At 37.2% G+C, this 14,772-nt stretch overlaps 2 protein-coding genes across 5 annotated transcripts; one reads left to right on the forward strand and one right to left on the reverse strand.

Moving 5' to 3' along the window:
- Positions 1 to 512: 512 nt before the first annotated feature.
- On the forward strand, positions 513 to 2,957 carry LOC116256186 (uncharacterized protein At2g34160-like). 4 transcript variants are annotated; one of them, XM_031632454.2, is made up of 6 exons: positions 513 to 701; positions 900 to 948; positions 2,121 to 2,183; positions 2,287 to 2,351; positions 2,466 to 2,624; positions 2,757 to 2,957. In XM_031632454.2, the coding sequence occupies exons 1-5, from the start codon at positions 588 to 590 to the stop codon at positions 2,574 to 2,576; spliced, it is 402 nt and encodes a 133-aa protein (XP_031488314.1). In that variant the 5' UTR covers positions 513 to 587; the 3' UTR covers positions 2,577 to 2,624; positions 2,757 to 2,957. The 4 variants fall into 4 exon arrangements, with proteins under 4 accessions (XP_031488314.1, XP_031488315.1, XP_031488316.1 ...); XM_031632455.2 differs by having other exon boundaries at positions 2,466 to 2,605; positions 2,707 to 2,957; XM_031632456.2 differs by having other exon boundaries at positions 2,466 to 2,605.
- Positions 2,958 to 3,097: 140 nt separating this feature from the next.
- LOC116256185 (ureidoglycolate hydrolase) lies at positions 3,098 to 13,995 on the reverse strand. The gene is made up of 12 exons (XM_031632452.2): positions 13,671 to 13,995; positions 12,560 to 12,645; positions 11,531 to 11,605; positions 10,962 to 11,090; positions 10,195 to 10,281; positions 9,732 to 9,934; positions 9,545 to 9,647; positions 8,662 to 8,753; positions 5,139 to 5,201; positions 4,721 to 4,961; positions 3,706 to 3,746; positions 3,098 to 3,299 (listed from the first exon to the last, which is right to left on the reverse strand). The coding sequence occupies exons 1-12, from the start codon at positions 13,845 to 13,847 to the stop codon at positions 3,202 to 3,204; spliced, it is 1,395 nt and encodes a 464-aa protein (XP_031488312.1). The 5' UTR covers positions 13,848 to 13,995; the 3' UTR covers positions 3,098 to 3,201.
- Between the last annotated feature and the right edge of the window lie 777 nt (positions 13,996 to 14,772).

A 14,772-nucleotide genomic window follows, 5' to 3' on the forward strand; every position in this document is an offset into this window, starting at 1 on the left:
ACAATGTAACTTTGAATATAATAAATATGAATCAATGAAATCAACGCTAATCACTACAAAGAAAAACAAATGTCCTTCAAACAAAAATCAAAAACCCTAAAAGCAATAATAAACATGGGATCTTGATGTTTATTTAAATGCAAATAAAAACCTAAAATAAAGAATAGCATAAAGTGGAGCTCGTCGCCTTTTTTATTGGATCGAACTTTTGTATTGGATCCAAGCTATTGGCAACCCGGACCGCAACTCATTGTTGAAGTAATACTTGGTAAGTTAGGGGTATTAATTGGAAAAAGGTAAAGTCAAAGCATAAAATCGTCTTGGAATCCGTGGACCCTAGGGCTGCGGGTCGTGGCGCGCACTCCGGAGGCTCTGCAAAGAAATGGGATCGATCTCTGAGATGCTAACGAACTTGTACACGTGGCAGGTTTTAATTGGAAGAACGGTGACGGGTTTCCCCACTATAAATTTGGGACTTCTGAGTCGCCAACGGTTTAGTTTCTTTTGATTCCTTTTCGGGTTAGCTCGGGAAATATCTCGTTTTCCGCTTTTTCTTCTTCTTGCTCTACGAGAGAGAGGGAGTATTGATGGCGCAATTGCAGAGAGAAACGGCGGAGATGAACCTTTCGGAGGCCAAGAAGAACCGCATTCAGGTTTCCAACACGAAGAAGCCTCTCTTCTTCTACGTCAATCTCGCCAAGGTCACGTCTCTCTCTCTCTCTCCCGATATGGGTTTTCTTTTTTCACGCTAGATCGACGATCTTGGGCATGCTTGTGGGGTCACAGAATCCTGCAGTGACTGCATATTACTGCAGAACATGATGTTTTTTCTGGTTTTGCCATTCTTTCATTTCATTTTGCTTTCGGAGGTTTGATTTCGTTTCTCGGGTTGCGTGCAGAGGTACATGCAGCAGTATAATGAAGTGGAGCTGTCGGCTCTGGGAATGGGTAATTTCTTTTTCTTGGATCTTGATGTTTGGCTTTAAATGCACTGATTTCTTGGATGATCGAAATATTGATGTTATATTTCTTTGCAGTTGGTCTGTCCTTTCAGATTTATGTGTTTCTTCTCTAGTTGGTGCTTTTGAATTCTGGAGTAGTAAGAATTGTGTTTCGCCTTCTTTTCTGATGGGTGTCTGTATCTTTTCCATTTTTCAAATTATGTTTCTTGCTCATCTTTGATTTCCTGGAATCGTGATTCTGACTTTTGATTTTACGTTATAACAACACCTGGAATATTTTTTAATTTGTCAAGGCGCGTTGGATCTGTACTTGTAACTTTTCTAAGCTGTATGCCTAGAACTCTTGGCCTGTCCATTGTCATTAGATCTTCATCCGTGGCTTCTTTTTTACTTGGAACTGTTGATAGTATATCCTCTACGCCTTTTTGTTTACTTGGCAAAGATTTTCTGGAAAACCGTATGTGTATTGGTACCATCCTTTCGTCTTTCCATTGATTGAAAAAGATATTAATGATGAGACCAATTTCACCATTTCATCGGTGGAAATTGTGTTTTTTTTTAATTTACCGATATGGTCTCCATATTCACTTGCTGGTTGAAATTCGAAACGTAAATCGATCAAGAGGAATTGACATGTGCTTTACAGTATCTTCCTTTGTATCTGCCATTACATGTGAGGAAGTTTGTCTCTGAGCTGGCATGGAAACTTCGTACTGGTCATTGAGTGTTATCTGCAAGTTCAGAAAGATAGGAAGAAGATCCTGGTACCGATATTTGGTTAATCCTTGAAAACTTACAGTGAACTACAAACGAAGGATCCTGTAGCATGTGTTGGTTCCGTATTTAAATGAGCTTCCACCTTCGCAAACATTAAACATTCATGGGGGTTCGCCTTTGTAATGCATACCGATTTCCTGCAGGCTAGCTTGTATATCCTTAAAACCTTATCATGAATCGCATGATTAAACCTACTTGACTGTAAAATCTAATTGCCTACTATTGACTCTTGATTTACTTGCCACATTTCTATGCTTTGTTGTCCTTGTTTTTTTGTGTGTCTTCCTTGTGTGCTGGTCGGACTGATACTGTAATTCTATTTCTCCTTGTTTGAATGTTCTTCATATTTTGCATAAGGCTAACCTGTTCTCATACATCCAGCCATAGCTACAGTTGTCACTATTGCTGAGATTCTGAAAAACAATGGACTGGCAGTGGAAAAAAGTAAGTTTCTTTGAGTTTCTTTCCAACTATCGGTGGTTAAAACTCCACTATGTGCAAGTTAGAGGTTGGTAAAAAATTACTAACATTAGGTGTCCTTGTGCAGGGATTCAGACATCCACCATCGACATGAAGGACGAAAGCAAAGGCCGCCATGTTCAAAAAGCAAAGGTTAGCGCGTAATGTTCCTCCAGTGATCTTGCATTTACCAATCTGTAGCTCAAGGCATTTTTCAATTCATTAAGAGTTGACTATGGCAATGAACTTGAGTTTAATGAATCGCAGATCGAGATACTGTTGGGCAAGACAAAGGACTTCGACAACATGATGACACTTAAAGCAGACCAAAATGGATCTTCCACAGAGATCAGCGCGTCAGAAGGCAACAAGGAATGACAATTGGGAAAGATTTGGGGTCCTGCTCGGTATGCAGGCTTCTTGTTTGTATGTAGTCGTCATTTGTCTACTTGAATTTCTGTAGTCTCGTTGTAGCACTGTCGTACTATTTGCCCTTGATTTTCTGTAGGTATGCAGTCAACAATGTAGTTTGAGGTCTCTTGCTTTCTCTTTGTTTAGGGGAATGGGAATGCCGTTGGGGTCTGAAGCCCTTGTCTTCTTCGGGTCCTCTAGGGAAAGAAAAGGGTCTGCAGTCTGCAGAGAGAGGCTCCTGCAATGTTGAAGAATAGGGTCGATAGTATGATTTCTTTGCTTAAGTGATCTGTTGCGAATGAACTTCTACGGTCAAGTTCTAAAACTCGACAAGATAGTTGTACTACACCAAGGCAATGGAAGATTTGGTTGGGAAAATGTTTCTTCACTCTCATGATTGAACCAATATCCAGGAAGTAGTTCCACACCATCTATGAGCTTCCCGCGTAGGCACATTAAAGGCATTAACTTTTTCATCAAAATGAATCAAAGACTCAAAAAGGATACTTCCCATTGCCTTTATAAATTTCTGTGCACCAGGCTTATGAACACAACTGGAGAGTTCATGGTTTGATCTAAAAAGCTTCCATCATCAGCTGTGAGATAACTTTGCAAGTGTCAGAGCCAACACTTTCACTCCGTTTGAAATATTTTCAATCGAAGCATATTCTTCAGGCTTGTGACTGTAACCTGCATGGGCAAATAAATAATGCATAAGCAAATTTAAAATAGTGTCAGTTAAATTTTATCAGACTGAGGTACTTTCCGCTATAAAAGAGAAAAAAAAATGCTATTATATACACACACACACACACTTGATAGAAATGATATTTTATTTGGACATGGAAACATAATTTTCAGCTCTTGAAACTTGGCACATTGTCGACCAATGATTTTCCAAGGCATTAAAATGAGCCATACTTATACTAGAATTTACATAATCTAAAAATTGTTCTCTACTAAGAAACGAATATAGATCATATTTATAAGGTTGAATGAACCCAAAAAATCATTATAAAAAAATAACTTTTTGTAATGCATAGATCAATTTTAGTGGTGAGGAGTGAAACAATACGGAACAAGGAAGGGAGAACACCTTTGTAACATGGAATGAAGATCATGCCCATTGGTGATATTCTGCAAGTAACGAATAGGCAGTCAGTTTGAAAGGATTTATCTTGCAAATGTTAGCTACCAGCCTGCCACAGGATCAGAGATACCAAACACTTGAAGCAAATGGGAATACAACAAGCTTAATGACGCATAGAGTTTTTCTTTTCCCATTTTTAGGTTGCTAAATATTTAAACGCAGAAATGATAAAAAACAGGTGCCAAAGAGTGGCATTGAACTAAAGACAAAAACGCAAAATGCAGGAATAAGTTATGGTGATGAATTTTCAGGTAGCAGTATACAGTCCTGCTATTTTAGATAGTTAAGCTAGGTACAATCATATTAGTCGAAGCTTCTGTAAGAACCTATAGTTCTCCACAAATCAAGTAGACATACAACAAACTAGTGACTATCGACACAACCCTTTAATTTTTTTCTGTTCCTAGCTTCATTATATCTTCTCAAAATTCAGTTTTCTAACACCCCACTTTCGATATGAAGCTTCCATAGACAAGTAAACATAGTTCGTTGCAACTATGTAAGTCACTGTATACAAAGTTTAAGATAAAATTAAAAGATCGCTTTGCAATGGAAAGCCAAAAGTTTGGAACTGAATAAATTACTTTGTGTAATATTGCAAGATACATAAACATGATGCATATATGCATGTACATACAAGCCCTCCTACACAGACATGTGAACGCATAAACATAAACCAGCACATATTCCGATCTCTGGATGTCTTCTCCCAACGAAAAAAGGAGTGTTCAATGCATACTTCCTGACACCAGCTAATCAAGTTTCAGAATGGATGGTTGTCAATTGACAGGTTATTTTCTTGTTTTTCAACTGATCCCACCAAAATAGAACAGGTGTAAAGATGTTTCCAACTTTCCAAAAATAAGTTCCATAAGGGTCATGTGAAAACAATTCCTTTACCACTGGTACATGAAACCTACTTCAGATTAGGTTTATCCTAGTTCAGAACATAATGCATTACCTGGCCACAAACAGTGAGTCATGGTAGGCTCTACTGATCATCCGTTTAGAGCTAAGATTCAACTGCTTAGATGCAACACTCATTGCAGCAATTATTGATTCTGCAGCTAGAGCTGGTGGATCTTGGTTGACAATATGAAAACCCAATAGCTTAACTCCACGTGCCTTGGATATCTTCACAGCAGATTGATGAATCTTCTCGACAACAGCATTCCTCCTTTCCTCATCAATGTCTCTTGTATCTGGAAAATAAACTCCAATTTAAGTCCAATTAAAGGTTGCATATTTGGAACATACTTCCTCCCATGAGAGCTTAAGAAAATTAAGAATCAAAACCTTAAAAAGTATGAGAATATGTTTGATATGCAGCAAGAATGAACACGCTCAAAGGGTAGAGCATATTTATAACTAATGCATACCTATCTCTATATGTGATTTGCTGGGGATGCTGTTGACTGCTCCTGGATGAAGCTCAATGATGCCTTCAAGAAGTATCACAGCAATATTAAGATAAATGAGAGGGCAATCCATGTTCAAAATAGAAAAAGTACAAAACCTAAGTGCTGTTTCTACAAATTGCCAACTAATTCACAACAATGCACGGAATTTGGAGACAAACCAGCTACACTTGAAGAGTAAAAGCATAAAATAGTATTGCCTGCATATCTTCTATAGGCATCGAGAAACCAGTCACACCCATATAAATGCACTGACACAAATCATGCATTTGCACAATATATATTACACATGGAGAAGCATGACACAGAAAAGACGGCATTATCCAATAAAGCTGGCAACGTTCTGTGAATAAGAATCAAATCTCGAATTTAATATATATATATATATATATAGATAGATAGATAGATAAGTTTCCCTATCACATTTATGTGAAGCCCCACATTGGACATAACAAGAGAACAACCATTAATAAACAATCTTTTTCATTTAGTATGTCCGATCAAGAACTTTTCCACATAAAATAAAAAATATGTCTAGATATCACGATATTTTCGAAAATATCGCGATATAATCGTTAAAAAATAGGAGAATGAAAAAACGACAAAAAATTGTTGATATTTTGAAAATATTGGCAAAAAATATTTATCGCAATATTATCACGATAAAATCGCGTTTTTTTTTTGCCACTGAATTTCTGTACTGTTTATATGTTCTTGCACACGGTTTTAAATTTTTAATTCATAAAAACTGCATGTGATGAATTCTTTTGCTAAAGAAGGGTATAACGTGTTAAAAGGAACAAAGGGTATTTTTTGGACTGAAATATCTTTTTAATGGCAAAAGGGTACTTAACTCTAACTTTTAATGAATAGGGTTTATTAACTTTTCCCTTCTTGTGAGACATGAGAGTGGAAGCTGTGTCTTCCAGCTGCGCCTAACCTCTTATTGAGTGTCTGCCTCTTCAGTGAGGGTTTGAAAAGTGAGGAAGCTGTGTTTGGTGTGTGAGGGTTTAAGGAGTGATGAGTGATAACCTGCGTCGATGGTGAGGGTTGCTGGAAACCCAGAAAAGCATTCCAACCGACGCTTCAACCATTAGATAACCTGTGCTTTTGGTATTTATTAAAGTGCCAGTTTCCATTTTATAATTTTCACTTCTTGCTTATCTAGTTAGTTTTTTGATGTTTTTATATTAGTTTCTCATTTATTTTATTTTTACTTAATTTTGATGATTTTGTATTTTTTTTTAAAAGTCACTGGGATTTTCCTGATATTTTTCCAAAAAACAGCTTTGCCAAAAAAGACACGAGAAAAAACCTTGCCGATAAAAACCTGAGAACGATATTTGCCCACATCATATGTAGCAATAAACACCATTTTTTCCCACCACCAGGTTCAGTTCTCCCCCTTTTGACATTTCGAAATTTCCAACCAAGTGGACTTCTTTGATCAGACAAAATGACTGGTGGCATGATCAAGATGACCGACAGCGATACGTCTTCAGAGAAGGAAACAACATAATTATTGGTATTATTAAAAACACCAAATATGTCTTGAGCACACAAAGAACACCAATTTTTTGTCAGCAACTAAGAATTACCGAAACATTTGTTATTAGGATCCTTTCTGGGCTAAGCTAATCTCATCTAACTATTTATCTTTCCATAGTTTATGGACGTTTAAGGGGAGTGGCAGAGCATCTTGGGTGTTTAAGGGTCACAGGTGGGGTTGGGAGAGAATCTATGGAGTTGCAAAATGGGGGACAAGAAAAGGAAGTATCAGATTTCGGCAAGATAAAGGGGCGAAATTTGTTGTACAAAGAGATATTGGCTGAAGAAAAGGGTCAGTTTGAAAGTGCAATTCAGTACTTTATCAGGGAAATGCTAACTCTGAGTTCATTTTATCTCCTTTTTCATTAGGATGCTGGAAAAATGTTCCACAAGACGCCCATGTCTGGCTGAAGGAACCAATGAATTGTGGCAGAAGGGAAGACGGCAGGTTCAGCTAGTTTTTCTAACCTCTGGCAGCTAACCAGGAAAAACATGAAGTGGAGGAATGGCAAAAGTAGGATTGGCTTAAGGGGTGTCTTCCAAGGGCAAAGTGGTTCATATATGTGGCTCCACTTGGCAGGATTCTGCCATCAGATAGAATGATAAGAAAGATGTTTTTCAATTGCTAATAGACGCACTATATGTGAAGTTCAGTGAAGAGTGTTGGACATATTTCTTCTAGATGCAAGTTTGCTGTTTGATATGGTGCTATGTTGTCGCAAGGTCAAGCACAAAAGGAGAACCTTCACTCCACTTTCATTCAAGAATTAAAAGCTTGGGTTGCTTGTAGTTTTAAGCTAGGATGGATGAATAAATGTTGGAGTGATCATGCTGGAGAATTTGGAAAGTGCTCAACAGATTTGTGCTCGGGCAGAAAGAAATAATTTGCAGGCTGAGGTGCAGAAAATTTGGGGAAGATGCAAGGGACCGTTTTGTGCCTCTGTTCCAAAAAAAGCAAGCAGCTGGAGTGCAAGGTACAGCTGAAATCAGGGGTGATTGAAGGGTGCTGGTCAGTCCCAAGGGAGCAGGAAGTTTGTTTCAGATTCTATCATTTAAGAAATGAAAGCTGTTGTATGGTGTGTGGGTTGAAATGGAGAATGAATGGCAAATGGTGCCCATGCCTCAGGTAATGGACATGCAATGCAGGCTTCCAGAAACTCTCAGTTTGGATGATGTTTGGATGATATTCTTCAGCAGCTAAACAGACGTCATTCTGATCATGAATGGCCTCCTGACAGGATCAAGCTATGGTATAGCAAGCAGAGCTGGCTTCATTGGACATAACCAACATGGGAGAGAAGACGGCTACTCAAAGAGGAGCTGAGTTCAAGGGGTATACCCATGTAATCTGTCTATAAGGCTTGAGCCTTCGACCGATGTAGCTTCTGTGCTATTTGATCTATAGCTGGGAACAGGACTAAGCTTGCCTGCTCCCTTATATTTTTTGTGCTGCTTGTAAATTGGACTTACTGAATAAAAAGTGGGAGACCTACCATCCAGCAGTGAGTTTCCGGAACTAAAAATTAGTGGAACCAATAAATGAGGTTAAAGGAAAAGTAAAATGTTAAATGAATATCAAGTAAAAGGAAAAGAAGTGAATGTAACGTCCTACTAAAAATTATATCAAGCAAAAATTGGAAGTATGAAGTAAGGAAAAAATATAGTGAAACAAAACCATTATCTCTGCCCATCCCCCTTTTCTGTCTGCTAATTTGTTTGGTTAAAACTCCAAATTGATCTGAAAAAGGCATCCAAGCTAAGCATTTAAATGTAAAAAGTTATTTAACATGAAGCTAGTTCCATGGATTAAAGATAGTGAACTCAAGGCAATATAATGGTAGAAGAATAGATTAGATTATCAAATTACTGGGGGAACGGTGAATGGGTTAAAGTAAAGCCTGATCTTTCACCAACTAGAAAAGTTCAATTGACATACCAACAGTACCAACAGTATCCAATGATCCAGACTCTAATACATGCTTCTCAACAGCTAAGGCTAACTCTGCAGCTGCCAATCCAGCATCATTCCTGGTCAAAATAAATTCAATAATCTGTACTTACAAGTTCTCCAGAAAGATAAACATTTGGAACTGACTAGAACAGCTTAGATCATGCAACAACACGTGATTAACACTGTCAGAAAGTTCTCCAGAACGATGCACATTTGCAACTGACTAGAACAGCTTAAATTATGCAACAGCACATGATCAACACTATGAACAAGATCCAATGAAGCAGCACCAAGGGGGTTTGACATTGTGAAATGGGCCACAGCTGCTTGCAGGGGTTGAGTTAAGGAGGCTCTGTCCCCACTCTAAATTTTCAAAAATTCCAAAATTCACATATAAATGTTTTTGAAAAAATACAAGAGTGTCCCCTTGATAAATATTCTAGCTCCGCACCTGGCTGTTTAGTGGTCAGTAATGGCCCAACCTTCACACACGTCAGCTCTTTTCTGCAATCCTAAGCATGCCTAGACCATGGGGGCAGGGGATAGACAGGCCATGGTAATGTAAGCACCCAAAAATGAGAAAGAGTTTCACTGAACTTTATTTTTTATTTAAAAGTAGAAATCAAGCATATCTGTTTTTTTGGTTCCAGCCATTACTTTTGAAAGGAATAAATAGTCTGTGCCATCTTAATTAATCATCACAATTTTATGCAATAAACATGAAATTCACATAGTATTCCTCACGTTCCCTTCTTTTTCTCCTCTATTTTCCAGACATAAATTAATTTAGTGACACATATGCATATGTTCTTTATATTGGCATGCTACATATACATGTACAAATTTACATCTATATGGCATTACATACCTTGATGGCATCAATACAGCCCCAGCATGCCCTCCATTTCCTTCAAAATCCACCTTGATACTTGCAGGGGCAGCAATTGCAGTTACAATACCAATAGAAAGACCTGTTTTCCAGCAGTGGGGTATTTAGCTATTGAAAAAAAATGATGCACTCAAACGTGTTTCTTTATCTTGATATGTAACTTTACCTTCTTCTTCCAGGATTGGACCCTGCTCAATATGCAACTCCACAAAAGAAGAGTAACTTCCATGATCTAAAAATACACTAGATAATTCCTGTTGTCCCATCATGTAACCAGCAGATCTTGCAGCTTCAATAAATGATATATTATGACTGTCAACAGTGCCCAACAGAAGTTGAGCAAGGGCTTCATCCCCTGCCATTAGGCGGCTGACCAAATGGAAGTATGCATCAGTCACTTGAGATTAAATGAGTTTATTTGTTACTATATTTCGAGCTTTACTCAAATAACTGGCAGAAAAGCCAACAGCCAGAAACTTTAGAACCATGTCAAAGGGTTTGTGTTCTCTAGTACTCTATATGTACAACCTCAATAACTATATACTTATACAAGTATAGGTTCTTCATAGAAAAAGTATTGCATTCAGGAAAGTTCCTCAACTGTAATCTGGTGGGGGATAAGCTTATACCTTCCCAAGCAGCTGATACCAAAACGAGTAGGCTCCTCTGATGTGAACATGATTACATCTAATGATCTTTTAGGCTGAAAACCAGATCTGCAGGAGTAAGAAAAACAACAATGGTATAAATCATTATATAATGCAAAAAACATACTCCTCGAATTACTACATCTTCCTTAGTATCAGATCAAAACATACACATTAACCATCAAACTCAAAAGTAAACACTAACATGTTTCTACTTCTTAGAGTATCTTGATCTTGAAAAAAATTCAGCAAAAGAAAAAACTAAAGGGAAAACGGGGAAATTTTGACGATGTCTTCTATGGCAATAGCAAGAGATAGAAGCACATCAAAAACTTCGAAAGAGAGGAAAAAGTTTCTCATCTTCTATTGGAGATCTTTTATAGGATGAGAAACATGTGAGAAGCAGTCACAATCATAATAAACAATATCATTCTTAGCAAACTCCCAAAAAAATTCTCTCACTAATTCAAACTATTAATGAAATGCATCAATAAGCAGGAAGTTATGAGTTTCTTACTAAATTTCCTACTTAAATATCGGCAAACTTTCATAGAAATTATTTAAATTGTAAAGGAAACAAAAAATGGAAAAGCCACATTTAAAACATATATAAACAAGGATTTTCTTAACAAAGGAAAATATCATGCTACTATCAAAATATCAATCTTATTTCGAATATTATGGCATTTCCCTATATTATTGTAAGATATAAGATATTATGTCCATGAGGCTAAAAAGAAACTGCTGACCTTTTCAGGGCATTAATTGCCTCCAATGCACCCAAAACTCCAACAACTCCATCATATTTCCCAGAATATGGAATAGCATCAATATGTGAACCAGTTGCGACAGGCGCTAATTCAGGATGAGAACCTTCCCTGGCAAACAAAATCATGTAACTGTTAGCATTTTTTGTTTACTCAAGTAGTCTCAGTTAGCATCGAAACATACGACCTTTAGAGAACAATTGGCAAAAATTCTCTACAGAATGGTCTCAGATTTAATAAAAGTATTTGATCCGATTCGTGAAAATGGAAGCAGAAGCAAGAAGAAACGGCTGCATCCATGTAAAACATGCCATTGCGATGAAGGGCAAAATAGACCTTTTTTTTCTCCTTGTAGTTATTCATGCTTGAAAGTTGAAAGTAACTAAATTTATCATTGCTAGAAAATTTAATGTCCAAACATATTTAAACCTGATACTGTAATATAATTTTGGCTGTTATCAACTGTCAAGCGCTTATGTGGTTGTAGCACATGATTTCTGCAGTTGCCATCAGCCCCTGGAGCACAGAAAGAAAAGGTTCAAAAAGCTCACCAACGACCAAATATGTTCCCCACAGCATCTTCTCTTACAGAAAGCCCAGATATTCCCATTAGGTTCTTGATATACCTGTTATTGAAAGATAAATAGAAGAAATGGGAGTTAGATACAGCACTTGATTAACTGGAAATTCATGCAAGGCAGAATCAGGGAACACCAGCAATGTGTAGGCCTAATTCGAAATTTCAAAATTCAAATAACTCGACTAGCAGAAGACTCGCGAGACAACCAAATTTTCAAACACTTCTCCTGATAAGTTTGTTGTGTCCTGAAGGGATATTTAAATTATTCTTTACGCTCATACAAGAAAGGCTCTCTGCCTTACTTTTTTCTGTTTAACATGTTTATCTTGTCCTCCAATTAGGTCAGAGAACACATTTCAGATGACAGTTTCCTCTTCCAAGGTTGACTCCAAATTTGGAGTTTGGACAGTTTGGTATCCTTTCCAGTGTTTTCCTTAGTTTTAGAAGGCTTAATTAGAGTTGATGGACCCTCATCAGGTTCTGAGTGCTTTTCATGCCTCCATGAATCTCCATGAAAATGTACATGTCAATTCAGCCTGGATCAAGTTCTGGCAGAAGAACCTACTTGGGCACCATGGGAACACAAAACCACAAACTTTTAAGTTATAAGGTCTGTCAGAATACATCACACAAGAACATTCATTTACCATAGTTAGTGTAAATCAAGGAAAATCAGTTCAGAATACAAAACAAGTTCAAAAGGGTCCCTTTTTTTGGGTTGTACATGCTACACACAATAAGACACGTAGATAAAGCTTCATCTTCATTATGCAACCTTATCAAAACCGAAAGAACCAATTAGTGCTACAATGTGAATTTCTTACATTGAACAATTCCTATCAAGCTCCAGAAAATGCTACTTCCAGCAGCCATGTAGGGTAAACAGTATAAGACACAGAACAAACACTCACGTCCTTTACCATTTATTGTTAGTGTAGATATTACAAGTTTAGACATGGAAACACACCAGGTATCCTTGCAACAGATTCACCAGTATTACCTGCGAGCCAGAATATCATTTTTGCTGTATATGATGCGTGTCACTGATGGTGCAGAAGTATCTGAAAAACCTGCTAGCTCATCGATCTACATATGTACATTCACAATTATCAAATTTTAGATATCAAAATAAAGTAAAATCAATCTTCAAAAACCTTAAGAAGGACACCCAATTGTTTTGTCATAAACTCCAAAACACACTTCGTCTAGTAGTTATCAATTTTGATGAGAAAGATACAACTGAAAATAACTATTCCTTCTACGTCTTAGTAGTCAAAACGTCATGATTGTTCTCACCTATTAAATTAAACATAAATTAACCCATCAAATTACACTAGCTAGGCCAACGTAGACCGTTCTCTTCCACTGATTCAGATATGCTAGCTTCCGATGACTGCCCACTGGGCTGAGATATCTAACCCAAAAACAGAATAAACCCAAAGATAGGCGACCCGTTGCCGCAAACTAACACTACTATTTGTGATATTATTAGTTAAGTTTCACACTTTTGAGGAAGAACACACTATTTCTAAAATTCAGGATAGATCATTCTACAGGGATCTTTTGTCAACAATATATTATTTGATAAATTTACTGAGACGAAAAACAGCTCAGATTTTTACGCATTTAGAAATTGGGTGTCCAACTCCCAACGAGCAGTTGAACCATTGACATAGTTATGTGGAGGCTATTGATTCCACCTCTAAGATTATGGGACTAGAAGAAGGATATCCATAACAACAACAGTTTTACAAACGCCAGCATGGCCTGAACTATTCAACAATTGACATCGGGTGTAACAAAGATATATACCTCAGTCTGAGTGTGAGTGTGTGGAGACAGCATAGAGAGACAGAGACAGAGAGACAGAGAGTGTGTGTTTGTGTGTACTCGCTAATTACAGAGAAATCTTAGGGCTTGTTTACGCCCCAGATCTCAATGTTGCGTTCCTTATACCCCCAAAGAGACTGTTAGACGACGAAGGGTTACGTGAAAGGAAAGCGGCCGATAGTTTATGTAGAGCTAGAGCACATCCTTCATCATTTTTCTTCTTTTTTGCAGGGAGAGAAAGCGGGAAAGAAAATTTCCGTGAGTGCCGCGCAGTTATGCACCTGACGCTCTAAGGAATTATTGTCGACTGAGAAAGATAGTGAGCCGAGGTCGCCCGCATCATCTGATTCGGGTGGGTAGCCAGAGAACTTCTCCATTGTCTTCATGGTCGAGTCGCCATGAACTCCAGCTACTGCAAGGAGGATGAACAAAGAAAAGAAAGCACGCCTCTGTGCCATTTCCTCGACCCGGGACTCAGTTTACCTTTCTCAGACGCTCAGAAGGCAGAGAGAGTGTGTGTGTGAGAGAGAGAAACAGAGACCGACGGGGACGACTACGAGTAATTACTAAACTGGTTATATCCGTGGATTCCATTTACCTGCCCCATACAATCGGGGAGGCAACGAGGCCAGAAAATATCTGCATCATGGAGAAGCTAAAAGGTGGCAAATTTGTCCCATGCGTATATACATATATAAATATAAAAGAAAGGAACCGATATATTTACGAGGTGAAGTCTGAAGACAACACAAAACCGTTTAGTTTTTTGTTAAAAAATATTTTAAATAAAATATAAACATGGTAACGTATGCATGAATATCAAGCATGCTCTAATTCAAGCTGTTCTTATTGAAATATTGATTTTTTTTATAAGTTTTGATATTGTCAAAATTGTTAAATTTGTTATGATTTATTGTAGTTCGTAAATAATTAACTTAACTATTCGTTTTAGTATTCCTTAAATCTTGTCTATAAAGTTAAATTACCCAAAAACTAGACTCCATCTTTTGTGAAGTGTAACCTTATAGAAATCATTGGGAATGATTTCATAGAAAATACATAATAAGTTAATTATTTTGAGTTTTAATGTGTTTTTGTAATTATAAAAAATAACACCTTTTATATACCAAATGTTGATGATTAAGAAACCAACATTTTTCATTAAAAAAACCCACAAATTAAAGCATGTTTTATGACCACCTTCTTTTATATATACATGTAACTAACTACGTAGCTAGATCTTTATGCCCCTTAGTAAGCTATAAGGAAACATACTTTTTCAATGTGAAATAAGATTTTGTACGACTAAATAGTTGACCACTAAAGTTTTGAAACATGAAAATCTTATGAACACACTGAAAAATATGATTTTCTTTCTTGATT

The sequence above is a fragment of the Nymphaea colorata genome, chromosome 6 (assembly GCF_008831285.2).
Source record: "Nymphaea colorata isolate Beijing-Zhang1983 chromosome 6, ASM883128v2, whole genome shotgun sequence".
Classification (NCBI taxonomy): domain Eukaryota; kingdom Viridiplantae; phylum Streptophyta; class Magnoliopsida; order Nymphaeales; family Nymphaeaceae; genus Nymphaea; species Nymphaea colorata.